This window comes from Odontesthes bonariensis, chromosome 5 (genome assembly GCF_027942865.1).
Source record: "Odontesthes bonariensis isolate fOdoBon6 chromosome 5, fOdoBon6.hap1, whole genome shotgun sequence".
NCBI classification, from domain to species: domain Eukaryota; kingdom Metazoa; phylum Chordata; class Actinopteri; order Atheriniformes; family Atherinopsidae; genus Odontesthes; species Odontesthes bonariensis.
In genome coordinates, this window is record NC_134510.1 from 41,639,914 (window position 1) to 41,654,918 (window position 15,005).

The following is a 15,005-nucleotide window of genomic DNA, read 5'->3' on the forward strand; positions in this document are numbered from 1 at the left end:
CGTTTTCCGTGTTTTTGTTCGTCCATCGTCATCCATGTCCTTTTTATGTCGCACGTTCTAACCTCCGCTGTTACACGCCATCATCACCTTTTCCTACCAAGAAGCCAACTGTGACACTCGGAGGATTTGATCATCCCACAGTGAAGCCCTCGGCACCAGCGTTCTCGTTTCCCGGTGAAGAGAAACAACCGTGTAGGCCGCTGCAAAACCCGCTGAAGTAATCCACGACTAAGGAAGGCCCCTGAGAGCAGAACGCAGAGAAATCCCCCCGGACTGCGTGGCCACTACCTGCCGTGTTCCGAGCTGACTGAGCAGAACTTCAGCACAGTAAGACCGACCCGTTTTCACCTTAAAGTGGGTTTGATGGATGTCTCGAGGCTTTCACAGAATGATAAATTAACCCGAAATGTCAGTATTTAGCGTCAAATAGTCAGCCAACCCAAACTATTTGAATAAATCCAGTATCTCCCCATTCCCATATTTTATTTTATATTCACTAAGTGTTTTATATAATCACCCATATTCCATGCATCTCCTGTTTGTTTAAAGGTTCATGTCTAAGATCATATCATTGTAATAAACAGTTCATATATCTATATATATGTTATAATCACAGATTGTGTCGTATGCTTTCTTTACGTAATGTCTGTCCAACCAAACGAGAACTTTCATGAAAGTAGCGAGATATGAGACTGATTATTAATTTAACATACCAGGATCGTAAGATTTTGTGTTTTCCTTCATTCGAAGGTGGTGCCCCTATATCCGAGGTTTAAGGTTTATTGAGACAGTGAGAACATCTTATAAATCCTTATATTTAATACATATATAAATGCCCAATATCTACAGTGCGTCTGTGCACGTTCAGCGAATGGACCGTGTCTGACGGCTGTATGAACCACTACACACTGATGGATTGCCGTCATCGTGGTCATGGACATCTTACAGAGGAGAGTCAGAAGCAACCAGGAGAGCTGAGCATGAAGGGGAGGGAGGTGAGAGATGTGTTTTCTCTGTTGTGTCGATGCCCAGGCCTGCCTATAGCCCACTGTAAGTACAAAACGGACTCTCTGGAACGGTTTCCTCCATAGACGTAGTCGCCATACTTACTTCCTGACAACCATCTGAAAACCACGCCCCCTTACGACCACGTGGCTGAAACCAAGCTATTGAAAAGCTAAATGGCTGAACTCAAAAGTGTTTATTTGCTTAGATAGCCTGTTGCTCTGTTAAACCTGCTGAGGTTTGTGCAAATTTGAACAAATGTTCTCTGAATGCCGAGCACCGTCCCTGCTTCAGCCCGAAGTTTGCAGGTTCTTCGGTCCACAGGACTCTGACACATGAACTGTGGAAACTGGGGATCAAACCAGCTCCTGCTGATCGGTGGACAGCCGCTCTGCCTCCATGTCCTCCATGGTGAAACTTTCACCAAATGGAGACATTTTTAAATCCAGGTTAAAGACATTTCTGTTCTCATGTGTCTGTGCATGAAATCTGCACGATATCTTTGAACTTATCTGGACTGTTGCTTGTTTCTAAATTCATTTAAATTATTTTATTCGTTTCTCTTTATATTCTTTTATGTATTTTTAATGCTTCTTCCACTCCCTGCTGCAATGCTTTTATTTTGTGTAAAGCACTTTGAATTGTTTGTACATGAAATGTGCTAGCCCTGTGATGGACTGGCGGCCTGTCCAGGGTGTACCCCGCCTCTCGCCCATTGAACGCTGGGATAGGCTCCAGCCCCCCCGCGACCCGACCGATGGATTCAGCGGTATAGAAAATGGATGGATGAAATGTGCTATATAAATAAATATGATTTGATTTGATGTCTGCTGACAATGTGAACAACTGATGACTATTAACTTTTATTTCTTTACGAGGATCAATAAAGTTTTATCAGTTCAAAATGTCAGATTCAGTCTAGTGAGGAAAGATTTTAACATCTTTTTAAAGTGTAAATTCTTTAATGTGTAATCACCCGATCAATCAATAAGCTAATAAATCTGCCTCTGAATGATGGAAAGTTGTTTTTAATTCTGGAATGTTTTCTTTGCTGTGATGTCAGTTTTTATTTTGGGGGATTTTAATTGAAATAAGTTTGACTAGTTTTTATATTTTATTGACAAAGTAAGTGATAAATCCGTGAATTCTAAAATCTGGTGAAATCAGCTGATATCATGTTTTTTTTTATTTTTTTTCAAATTAATTATTATTTTTTTTTTATTATTATTATACATTTTTTTCTTTATCACGTAAATTTCAGTTTGAAATTGTATTTAAGTTCAGCTCGTGACGTCACACCACGTGGCCCCGCCCAATCTCGAACAAACAAAAACAAAATGGCGCCCTGCCCTGTCAGCACCTGCCGCTTTGGCGTCCCCCCGCCCCCGTGTTGGACCTCCGGTGTGTTTGTGTGAGTGTCGCCGGCCGACGGGCTCCGCCGCCCCGGCTCACCGGAGCCTCGGCGGCAGCCTGAAAACCCGCGGCTCGCTGCTGCGGAACGGACTTCCAGTTTTCCTCCAGAATTTTTTTTCACGGACCAATGACAAGACGGCGCCGTCTGAAAGGGAAGTGACGTACGACTCGTGTGGACCAATCAACGGCTCTGACGCGAGCAGCGGGAGTAAAGCCCGCCCCCTGCATGTCGAACCTCAGCGCGCCTGAAGAAGAACCGCGGACCCGACCGAGCTTCGTGGTGTCCTCCAGCGGCAGGTAAGCCCGGTTCGGCCTGGCCCGGTCCACCGGGTGTTACCCCGGTCCATCGGGTCTTACCCCGGACCTCCGGAGGTGTTACCTCGGTGTGAGAACGAGCTGCAGCCGCGGGGCGGTGCGGGCAGACAGCGGACCCACCGCGCCGCGGCTGCGGGATGAGCGGCGCGGTGGGTCCGCTGTCTGTGCGCGCTGTGCCCCGCATTCAGCTTTAACTGGTCTTTAACTGGTCTTTAACTGGTCTGACTGGGCCCTCCGGTTCTCCCGAACCCGCCCGGACTGGAAGTTTCCCTCCAGCGGGACAGAGGAGCTTCGGCTGGTTAGAAAAGAAACAAACAACCCGGAGGCTGCAGCGCCCCCTGCGGCCGCAGCCTGAACTCCTCCGAAGCGTTTTTCAATGCAACTTTATTCTGCAGGTTCCGCGCGCGTCCTGCAGCCTGTGGGACACCTGGGCAGGTGTTCCCTCTAATTTCTCACATGACTGGGCAAACACACCAGCTCACTGAGCACACTGAGGACCACTGTGAGCAGCATCAGATGTGCACGCCGTGGCCACACACCTGTATCACACCTGTTCAAAACCTGGGATCACAGAAAGTTACACGGCTTATTAAAAGAATCAAATCACAGCAGCAATTTCCATTAGTTTACTTTTAATATAAGCGATTTGGCCCACTTAAAATGAAAAAGACAAAAATCTTGTTGTTCATGAGATGTGTAGTATGTTATATGTGAGCAGTGCACAGAGTTTTATAGTTAACATCATTTTCCTCCCTGTATTTAATATATATGACTAACATTTTGTGTACTGATATGTCTGTGCTCTCATCTACTGTCAGGGTATGCCAGGGTGCATTTTTTTATCACTGCACATAGTCTTATTCTGATTATCTCATTGATTGAGTTCACAAATTCAAAGGCATAGTTTTTGCTTCGCCAGCTTTCTGGTATACTCACATACTTTGCCATGTCATTGTGGATTTGTTGAACTGACATCTTTGATGCATTCATTTTGATGGCAAGTAAACATTGTCAATGAGAACTTTAACTTGCACGGGGTCAGATTTTGTTTTGTGTGACAGCTCGTTCCTTTTCTCTCGGTCTTTGTACCAATTCCCACAGCTTTCAAATTACTTTTCTGCTGAATGTGATGCTCGAGGTAGTCCAACTTCCGCCGCACTGTTGTTAGCTAGCTAACCTGCACGCCGCGTATGGGCAGGGCACATATGCAATCACTATCAATGCTCTGATTGGCTGCATAGCGTAAGTAAACCGTATCGTGTCATTGGCTGAACACCTGTCAGTCCCTGCGTTACATTGAAAAATGGTACAGAAAAACACATTATTGGTCTCATTAATTAGATTACATTAGGTCTAGTATTAGATATTAATCAATAAGTTTATGGTTAATTTTAATTTATGCGCTGCATAGATTTTCTTGTGCGCTGAGAATGTGCGAGCAGCTCAGAGGGAACGTTGACCTGGGTCCAAAGTTTTCATCCTGTTTTTAAACCCGGCGTTTCCACCCGGTCCAACATATCTTTAATCTGTAAGCTCCTCCCACCGGGCCCCCTTCTGTAAGCTCCTCCCACCGGGTCCCCTTCTGTAAGCTCCTCCCACCTGGTCCCCTTCTGTAGGCTCCTCCCACCTGGTCCCCTTCTGTAGGCTCCTCCCACCGGGCCCCCTTCTGTAAGCTCCTCCCACCTGGTCCCCTTCTGTAGGCTCCTCCCACCGGGTCCCCTTCTGTAAGCTCCTCCCACCGGGTCCCCTTCTGTAGGCTCCTCCCACCGTGCCCCCTTCTGTAGGCTCCTCCCACCGGGTCCCCTTCTGTAAGCTCCTCTCACCGGGTCCCCTTCTGTAGGCTCCTCCCACCGGGTCCCCTTCTGTAAGCTCCTCCCACCTGGCCTCCTTCTGTAGGCTCCTCCCACCGGGCCCCCTTCTGTAAGCTCCTCCCACCGGGCCCCCTTCTGTAAGCTCCTCCCACCTGGTCCCCTTCTGTAGGCTCCTCCCACCGGGCCCCCTTCTGTAAGCTCCTCCCACCTGGTCCCCTTCTGTAGGCTCCTCCCACCGGGTCCCCTTCTGTAAGCTCCTCCCACCGGGTCCCCTTCTGTAGGCTCCTCCCACCGTGCCCCCTTCTGTAGGCTCCTCCCACCGGGTCCCCTTCTGTAAGCTCCTCCCACCGGGTCCCCTTCTGTAGGCTCCTCCCACCGGGTCCCCTTCTGTAGGCTCCTCCCACCGGGTCCCCTTCTGTAAGCTCCTCCCACCGGGTCCCCTTCTGTAGGCTCCTCCCACCGGGTCCCCTTCTGTAGGCTCCTCCCACCGTGCCCCCTTCTGTAAGCTCCTCCCACCGGGTCCCCTTCTGTAGGCTCCTCCCACCGGGTCCCCTTCTGTAAGCTCCTCCCACCTGGCCTCCTTCTGTAGGCTCCTCCCACCGGGCCCCCTTCTGTAAGCTCCTCCCACTGTGCCCCCTTCTGTAAGCTCCTCCCACCTGGCCTTCTGTAGGCTCCTCCCACCGGGTCCCCTTCTGTAGGCTCCTCCCACCTGTAAGCTCCTCCCACCGGGTCCCCTTCTGGAGGCTCCTCCCACCGGGCCCCCATCTGTAAGCTCCTCCCACCGGGCCCCCTTCTGTAAGCTCCTCCCACCGGGCCCCCTTCTGTAGGCTCCTCCCACCGGGTCCACATCTGTAAGCTCCTCCCACCGGGCCCACTTCTGTAGGCTCCTCCCACCTGGTCCCCTTCTGTAGGCTCCTCCCACCTGTAAGCTCCTCCCACCGGGTCCCCTTCTGTAGGCTCCTCCCACCTGTAAGCTCCTCCCACCGGGTCCCCTTCTGTAGGCTCCTCCCACCTGTAAGCTCCTCCCACCGGGTCCCCTTCTGTAGGCTCCTCCCACCGGGCCCCCTTCTGTGATGGACCGTGGTTTGAACCACTAAGTCGAAATGATCCATAAAATCGTTTTTTTGCCTCTGATGATGATGAAGGTCAGGAGTCACCCTGCTCTGTCTGTTGTGGTTTCCATAGCAACATGGACACGGAGTTGTTTATGGAGTGCGAGGAGGAGGAGCTTGAGCCGTGGCAACAGGTGGATGACAGCGTGGAGGAAGATGAGATGGACTTCACGGACGCCTACGGCGAGCCAGGTGAGGCGCACGTGCACATGGTGTCATGCTTTTTTTGAACGTGTCATTTTCCGCTCTGTATCTGGAGGAAGCGGCGTCGCTCTTTAACCGTTTCTCTTTCTACCCGCTGACGTCTGTCCGTTTGTGTAGTTGAAGATTCGCTGTCTCCACTTCCTGCCTCTGAGACTCCGCCCCCCAGGACTCCGCCCCCCAGGACTCCTCCCCGTGTTGTGTTTTCGTCCTCAGCTTCATCACCTGTGTGCATCGTCTCCTCCTCTGTGAGGCCGCCGCCTCCTTCCTCCATCACCACCACCTCCACCCTTTGTCTGCCTGCTTGCTCGGCTCCGCCCTTGATGGCACAGGCTCCGCCCTTGATGGCACAGGCTCCGCCCTTGATGGCACAGGCTCCGCCCTTGATGGCACAGGCCCCGCCCTTGATGGCACAGGCTCCGCCCTTGATGGCACAGGCCCCGCCCTTGATGGCACAGGCTCCGCCCTTGATGGCACAGGCCCCGCCCTTGATGGCACAGGCTCCGCCCTTAATGGCACAGGCTCCGCCCCTCTTTCTGACACAAACTGCAAGTGGAACGTTTCTCCTCCCAGCGGCCCCGGGGTCAGGCGGCTCCCAGCCCTTCCTCCTCACTACACAGGTACACAAAACAAGCGCACCCGGCTGATTCACACAGGTCGTCTCCGTGGGTTAGGGTTACCTTTTACTAGTTAAGCTGCTGGTTACCTGCTGTTACTAGCTGTTACTAGTTAAGCTGCTGGTTACCTGCTGTTACTAGTTAAGCTGCTGGTTACCTGCTGTTACTAGCTGTTACTAGTTAAGCCACTGGTTACCTGCTGTTACTAGTCAAGCTGCTGGTTACCTACTGTTACTAGTTAAGCTGTTGGTTACCTGCTGTTATTAGTTAAGCTGCTGGTTACCTGCTGTTGCTAGTTAAGCTGGTGGTTAAGGTGTTATTAGTTAAGCTGCTGGTTACCTGCTGTTACTAGTTAAGCTACTGGTTACCTGCTGTTATTAGTTAAGCTGCTGGTTAAGGTGTTATTAGTTAAGCCACTGGTTACCTGCTGTTACTAGTCAAGCTGCTGGTTACCTACTGTTACTAGTTAAGCTGTTGGTTACCTGCTGTTATTAGTTAAGCTTCTGGTTACCTGCTGTTACTAGTTAAGCTGCTGGTTAAGGTGTTACCTGCTGTTATTAGTGAAGCTGCTGGTTAACTGCTGTTACTAGTCAAGCTGCTGGTTAAGGTGTTACCTGCTGTTATTAGTGAAGCTGCTGGTTAACTGCTGTTACTAGTTAAGCTGCTGGTTAAGGTGTTACCTGCTGTTATTAGTGAAGCTGCTGGTTAACTGCTGTTATTAGTTAAGCTGCTGGTTAACTGCTGTTACTAGTCAAGCTGCTGGTTACCTGCTGTTATTAGTTAAGCTGCTGGTTACCTGCTGTTACTAGTTAAGCTGCTGGTTAAGGTGTTACCTGCTGTTATTAGTGAAGCTGCTGGTTACCTGCTGGTACTAGTTAAGCTGCTGGTTACCTACTGTTACTAGTTAAGCTGTTGGTTACCTGCTGTTATTAGTTAAGCTTCTGGTTACCTGCTGTTACTAGTGAAGCTGCTGGTTAAGGTGTTACCTGCTGTTATTAGTGAAGCTGCTGGTTAACTGCTGTTACTAGTCAAGCTGCTGGTTAAGGTGTTACCTGCTGTTATTAGTGAAGCTGCTGGTTAACTGCTGTTACTAGTTAAGCTGCTGGTTAAGGTGTTACCTGCTGTTATTAGTGAAGCTGCTGGTTAACTGCTGTTATTAGTGAAGCTGCTGGTTAACTGCTGTTATTAGTTAAGCTGCTGGTTACCTGCTGTTATTAGTTAAGCTTCTGGTTACCTGCTGTTACTAGTCAAGCTGCTGGTTAAGGTGTTACCTGCTGTTATTAGTGAAGCTGCTGGTTAACTGCTGTTACTAGTTAAGCTGCTGGTTAAGGTGTTACCTGCTGTTATTAGTGAAGCTGCTGGTTAACTGCTGTTATTAGTGAAGCTGCTGGTTAACTGCTGTTACTAGTTAAGCTGTTGGTTACCTGCTGTTATTAGTTAAGCTTCTGGTTACCTGCTGTTACTAGTTAAGCTGCTGGTTAAGGTGTTACCTGCTGTTATTAGTGAAGCTGCTGGTTAACTGCTGTTACTAGTCAAGCTGCTGGTTAAGGTGTTACCTGCTGTTATTAGTGAAGCTGCTGGTTAACTGCTGTTACTAGTTAAGCTGCTGGTTAAGGTGTTACCTGCTGTTATTAGTGAAGCTGCTGGTTAACTGCTGTTATTAGTTAAGCTGCTGGTTAACTGCTGTTACTAGTCAAGCTGCTGGTTACCTGCTGTTATTAGTTAAGCTGCTGGTTACCTGCTGTTACTAGTTAAGCTGCTGGTTAAGGTGTTACCTGCTGTTATTAGTGAAGCTGCTGGTTACCTGCTGGTACTAGTTAAGCTGCTGGTTACCTACTGTTACTAGTTAAGCTGTTGGTTACCTGCTGTTATTAGTTAAGCTTCTGGTTACCTGCTGTTACTAGTGAAGCTGCTGGTTAAGGTGTTACCTGCTGTTATTAGTGAAGCTGCTGGTTAACTGCTGTTACTAGTCAAGCTGCTGGTTAAGGTGTTACCTGCTGTTATTAGTGAAGCTGCTGGTTAACTGCTGTTACTAGTTAAGCTGCTGGTTAAGGTGTTACCTGCTGTTATTAGTGAAGCTGCTGGTTAACTGCTGTTATTAGTTAAGCTGCTGGTTAAGGTGTTATTAGTTAAGCCACTGGTTACCTGCTGTTACTAGTCAAGCTGCTGGTTACCTACTGTTACTAGTTAAGCTGTTGGTTACCTGCTGTTATTAGTTAAGCTTCTGGTTACCTGCTGTTACTAGTTAAGCTGCTGGTTAAGGTGTTACCTGCTGTTATTAGTGAAGCTGCTGGTTAACTGCTGTTACTAGTCAAGCTGCTGGTTAAGGTGTTACCTGCTGTTATTAGTGAAGCTGCTGGTTAACTGCTGTTACTAGTTAAGCTGCTGGTTAAGGTGTTACCTGCTGTTATTAGTGAAGCTGCTGGTTAACTGCTGTTATTAGTTAAGCTGCTGGTTAACTGCTGTTACTAGTCAAGCTGCTGGTTACCTGCTGTTATTAGTTAAGCTGCTGGTTACCTGCTGTTACTAGTTAAGCTGCTGGTTAAGGTGTTACCTGCTGTTATTAGTGAAGCTGCTGGTTACCTGCTGGTACTAGTTAAGCTGCTGGTTACCTACTGTTACTAGTTAAGCTGTTGGTTACCTGCTGTTATTAGTTAAGCTTCTGGTTACCTGCTGTTACTAGTGAAGCTGCTGGTTAAGGTGTTACCTGCTGTTATTAGTGAAGCTGCTGGTTAACTGCTGTTACTAGTCAAGCTGCTGGTTAAGGTGTTACCTGCTGTTATTAGTGAAGCTGCTGGTTAACTGCTGTTACTAGTTAAGCTGCTGGTTAAGGTGTTACCTGCTGTTATTAGTGAAGCTGCTGGTTAACTGCTGTTATTAGTGAAGCTGCTGGTTAACTGCTGTTATTAGTTAAGCTGCTGGTTACCTGCTGTTACTAGCTGTTACTAGTTAAGCTGCTGGTTACCTGCTGTTACTAGTTAAGCTGCTGGTTACCTGCTGTTACTAGCTGTTACTAGTTAAGCCACTGGTTACCTGCTGTTACTAGTCAAGCTGCTGGTTACCTACTGTTACTAGTTAAGCTGTTGGTTACCTGCTGTTATTAGTTAAGCTGCTGGTTACCTGCTGTTGCTAGTTAAGCTGGTGGTTAAGGTGTTATTAGTTAAGCTGCTGGTTACCTGCTGTTACTAGTTAAGCTGCTGGTTACCTGCTGTTACTAGTTAAGCTACTGGTTACCTGCTGTTATTAGTTAAGCTGCTGGTTAAGGTGTTATTAGTTAAGCCACTGGTTACCTGCTGTTACTAGTCAAGCTGCTGGTTACCTACTGTTACTAGTTAAGCTGTTGGTTACCTGCTGTTATTAGTTAAGCTTCTGGTTACCTGCTGTTACTAGTTAAGCTGCTGGTTAAGGTGTTACCTGCTGTTATTAGTGAAGCTGCTGGTTAACTGCTGTTACTAGTCAAGCTGCTGGTTAAGGTGTTACCTGCTGTTATTAGTGAAGCTGCTGGTTAACTGCTGTTACTAGTCAAGCTGCTGGTTAAGGTGTTACCTGCTGTTACTAGTTAAGCTGCTGGTTAAGGTGTTACCTGCTGTTATTAGTGAAGCTGCTGGTTAACTGCTGTTACTAGTTAAGCTGCTGGTTAAGGTGTTACCTGCTGTTATTAGTGAAGCTGCTGGTTAACTGCTGTTATTAGTTAAGCTGCTGGTTAACTGCTGTTACTAGTCAAGCTGCTGGTTACCTGCTGTTATTAGTTAAGCTGCTGGTTACCTGCTGTTACTAGTTAAGCTGCTGGTTAAGGTGTTACCTGCTGTTATTAGTGAAGCTGTTGGTTACCTGCTGTTATTAGTTAAGCTGCTGGTTACCTGCTGGTACTAGTTAAGCTGCTGGTTACCTACTGTTACTAGTTAAGCTGTTGGTTACCTGCTGTTATTAGTTAAGCTTCTGGTTACCTGCTGTTACTAGTTAAGCTGCTGGTTAAGGTGTTACCTGCTGTTATTAGTGAAGCTGCTGGTTAACTGCTGTTACTAGTCAAGCTGCTGGTTACCTGCTGTTATTAGTTAAGCTGCTGGTTACCTGCTGGTACTAGTTAAGCTGCTGGTTAAGGTGTTACTTGCTGTTATTAGTGAAGCTGCTGGTTAACTGCTGTTACTAGTTAAGCTGCTGGTTAAGGTGTTACCTGCTGTTATTAGTGAAGCTGCTGGTTACCTGCTGTTATTAGTTAAGCTGCTGGTTACCTGCTGGTACTAGTTAAGCTGCTTGTTACCTACTGTTACTAGTTAAGCTGTTGGTTACCTGCTGTTATTAGTTAAGCTTCTGGTTACCTGCTGTTACTAGTTAAGCTGCTGGTTAAGGTGTTACCTGCTGTTATTAGTGAAGCTGCTGGTTAACTGCTGTTACTAGTCAAGCTGCTGGTTACCTGCTGTTATTAGTTAAGCTGCTGGTTACCTGCTGGTACTAGTTAAGCTGCTGGTTAAGGTGTTACCTGCTGTTATTAGTGAAGCTGCTGGTTAACTGCTGTTACTAGTTAAGCTGCTGGTTAAGGTGTTACCTGCTGTTATTAGTGAAGCTGCTGGTTAACTGCTGTGACTAGTCAAGCTGCTGGTTACCTGCTGTTATTAGTTAAGCTGCTGGTTACCTGCTGGTACTAGTTAAGCTGCTGGTTAAGGTGTTACTTGCTGTTATTAGTTAAGCTGCTGGTTACCTGCTGTTATAAGTTAAGCTGCTGGTTAACTGCTGTTATTAGTTAAGCTACTGGTTACCTGCTGTTACTAGTTAAGCTGCTGGTTACCTGCTGTTATTAGTTAAGCTGCTGGTTACCTGCTGTTATTAGTTAAGCTGCTGGTTAACTGCTGTTATTAGTTAAGCTACTCGTTACCTGCTGTTACTAGTTAAGCTGCTGGTTACCTGCTGTTATTAGTGAAGCTGCTGGTTAAATGCTGTTACTAGTCAAGCTGCTGGTTACCTGCTGTTATTAGTTAAGCTGCTGGTTAAGGTGTTACCTGCTGTTATTAGTTAAGCTGCTGGTTACCTGCTGTTATTAGTGAAGCTGCTGGTTACCTGCTGTTATTAGTTAAGCTGCTGGTTACCTGCTGTTATTAGTGAAGCTGCTGGTTACCTGCTGTTATTAGTTAAGCTGCTGGTTACCTGCTGTTACTAGTTACGCTGCTGGTTAAGGTGTTACCTGCTGTTATTAGTGAAGCTGCTGGTTACCTGCTGTTATTAGTTAAGCTGCTGGTTACCTGCTGTTATTAGTTAAGCTGCTGGTTAAGGTGTTACCTGCTGTTATAAGTGAAGCTGCTGGTTACCTGCTGTTATTAGTGAAGCTGCTGGTTACCTGCTGTTATTAGTTAAGCTGCTGGTTACCTGCTGTTATTAGTTAAGCTGCTGGTTACCTGCTGTTATTAGTTAAGCTGCTGGTTACCTGCTGTTATTAGTTAAGCTGTTGGTTACCTGCTGTTATTAGTTAAGCTGCTGGTTACCTGCTGTTATTAGTTAAGCTGCTGGTTACCTGCTGTTACTAGTTAAGCTGCTGGTTAAGGTGTTACCTGCTGTATTTTGGACTCGTGTGTGACGCCATGTGTTGGACTCGTGTGTGACGCCATGTGTTGGACTCGTGTGTGACGCCATGTGTTGGACTCGTGTGTGACGCCATGTGTTGGACTCGTGTGTGACGCCATGTGTTGGACTCGTGTGTGACGCCATGTGTTGGACTCGTGTGTGACGCCATGTGTTGGACTCGTGTGTGACGCCATGTGTTGGACTCGTGTGTGACGCCATGTGTTGGACTCCTGTGTGTGACGCCATGTGTGTGACTCGTGTGTGACGCCATGTGTTGGACTCGTGTGTGACGCCATGTGTTGGACTTGTGTGTGACGCCATGTGTTGGACTCGTGTGTGACGCCATGTGTTGGACTCCTGTGTGTGACGCCATGTGTTGGACTCCTGTGTGTGACGCCATGTGTTGGACTCGTGTGTGACGCCATGTGTTGGACTCCTGTGTGTGACGCCATGTGTTGGACTCGTGTGTGTGACGCCATGTGTTGGACTCGTGTGTGACGCCATGTGTTGGACTCGTGTGTGACGCCATGTGTTGGACTCCTGTGTGACACCATGTTTTGGACTCGTGTGTGACGCCATGTGTTGGACTCGTGTGTGACGCCATGTGTTGGACTCCTGTGTGACACCATGTTTTGGACTCGTGTGTGACGCCATGTGTTGGACTCGTGTGTGACGCCATGTGTTGGACTCCTGTGTGACGCCATGTGTTGGACTCGTGTGTGACGCCATGTGTTGGACTCCTGTGTGACACCATGTTTTGGACTCGTGTGTGACGCCATGTGTTGGACTCGTGTGTGACGCCATGTGTTGGACTCCTGTGTGACGCCATGTGTTGGACTCCTGTGTGTGACGCCATGTGTTGGACTCCTGTGTGACGCCATGTGTTGGACTCTTGTGTGACGCCATGTGTTGGACTCGTGTGTGACGCCATGTGTTGGACTCGTGTGTGTGACGCCATGTGTTGGACTCCTGTGTGACGCCATGTGTTGGACTCCTGTGTGACGCCATGTGTTGGACTCTTGTGTGACGCCATGTGTTGGACTCGTGTGTGTGACGCCATGTGTTGGACTCCTGTGTGACGCCATGTGTTGGACTCTTGTGTGACGCCATGTGTTGGACTCCTGTGTGACGCCATGTGTTGGACTCGTGTGTGACGCCATGTGTTGGACTCGTGTGTGACGCCATGTGTTGGACTCCTGTGTGACGCCATGTGTTGGACTCGTGTGTGACGCCATGTGTTGGACTCGTGTGTGTGACGCCATGTGTTGGACTCCTGTGTGACGCCATGTGTTGGACTCTTGTGTGACGCCATGTGTTGGACTCCTGTGTGTGACGCCATGTGTTGGACTCGTGTGTGTGACGCCATGTGTTGGACTCGTGTGTGACGCCATGTGTTGGACTCTTGTGTGACGCCATGTGTTGGACTCGTGTGTGACGCCATGTGTTGGACTCTTGTGTGACGCCATGTGTTGGACTCGTGTGTGATGCCATGTGTTGGACTCGTGTGTGACGCCATGTGTTGGACTCGTGTGTGACGCCATGTGTTGGACTCCTGTGTGTGACGCCATGTGTTGGACTCCTGTGTGACGCCATGTGTTGGACTCCTGTGTGACGCCATGTGTTGGACTCGTGTGTGACGCCATGTGTTGGACTCGTGTGTGACGCCATGTGTTGGACTCGTGTGTGACGCCATGTTTTGGACTCCTGTGTGACGCCATGTGTGTGACTCGTGTGTGACGCCATGTGTTGGACTCTTGTGTGACGCCATGTGTTGGACTCGTGTGTGACGCCATGTGTTGGACTCGTGTGTGACGCCATGTGTTGGACTCGTGTGTGACGCCATGTGTTGGACTCCTGTGTGACGCCATGTGTTGGACTCGTGTGTGACGCCATGTGTTGGACTCCTGTGTGACGCCATGTGTTGGACTCGTGTGTGACGCCATGTGTTGGACTCCTGTGTGACACCATGTTTTGGACTCGTGTGTGACGCCATGTGTTGGACTCGTGTGTGTGACGCCATGTGTTGGACTCGTGTGTGACGCCATGTGTTGGACTCGTGTGTGACGCCATGTGTTGGACTCGTGTGTGACGCCATGTGTTGGACTCTTGTGTGACGCCATGTGTTGGACTCGTGTGTGACGCCATGTGTTGGACTCGTGTGTGACGCCATGTGTTGGACTCGTGTGTGACGCCATGTGTTGGACTCGTGTGTGACGCCATGTGTTGGACTCTTGTGTGACGCCATGTTTTGGACTCGTGTGTGACGCCATGTGTTGGACTCCTGTGTGTGACGCCATGTGTTGGACTCGTGTGTGACGCCATGTGTTGGACTCGTGTGTGTGACGCCATGTGTTGGACTCGTGTGTGTGACGCCATGTGTTGGACTCGTGTGTGACGCCATGTGTTGGACTCCTGTGTGTGACGCCATGTGTTGGACTCGTGTGTGACGCCATGTGTTGGACTCGTGTGTGACGCCATGTTTTGGACTCCTGTGTGACGCCATGTTTCCTGCGGCAGGGCTTCCAGATGCCGGCGGGGATGAACCCCGGGACGCCTCTGCTGCTGAACCTGCAGCCGGGTCAGACGGTGCGGCCGCTCACGCTGATCCAGTGTAGGTCTCACCGATCAATCAGAGCTGCCATTGATCCCTGCCGATCACTAATCACTGCTGCTTCTGTCCCCGCAGCCCCGTCTCTGGGTCAGCTGGTCCGGCCCAGTGTGGGCGTGTCCCCGGTTCTGCCCCAGGGCCCCGCCCCCTCAGGAGGCCCCGTCCAACCAGGCTCCGCCTTCACCGCCATGCAGCTGCCCGCCACGCTGACCATCCGCACCACCACGGCAGGACCGGGTCAGTGCGCCGCTCAGGAAGGGGTTCTGCTCAGAGAGGGGTTCTGCTCAGAGAGGGGTTCTGCTCAGAGAGGGGTTCTGCTCAGAGAGGGGTTCTGCTCAGAGAGGGGTTCTGTTCAGAGAGGGGTTCT

General features: G+C 49.2%; 1 protein-coding gene across 2 annotated transcripts in view; it reads left to right on the forward strand.

Moving 5' to 3' along the window:
• The first annotated feature begins 2,335 nt into the window (after positions 1-2,335).
• Positions 2,336-15,005, forward strand: part of pogzb (pogo transposable element derived with ZNF domain b) — a 46,107-nt gene continuing 33,437 nt past the window's right edge. For both annotated transcript variants that reach the window (XM_075466410.1, XM_075466412.1), the window contains exons 1-5: positions 2,336-2,715; positions 5,730-5,848; positions 5,978-6,477; positions 14,548-14,641; positions 14,717-14,875. In XM_075466410.1, coding sequence (XP_075322525.1) covers positions 2,645-2,715; positions 5,730-5,848; positions 5,978-6,477; positions 14,548-14,641; positions 14,717-14,875 — 943 coding nt within the window. In that variant the 5' untranslated portion in view covers positions 2,336-2,644. The remainder of the gene's footprint in view (positions 2,716-5,729; positions 5,849-5,977; positions 6,478-14,547; positions 14,642-14,716; positions 14,876-15,005) is intronic.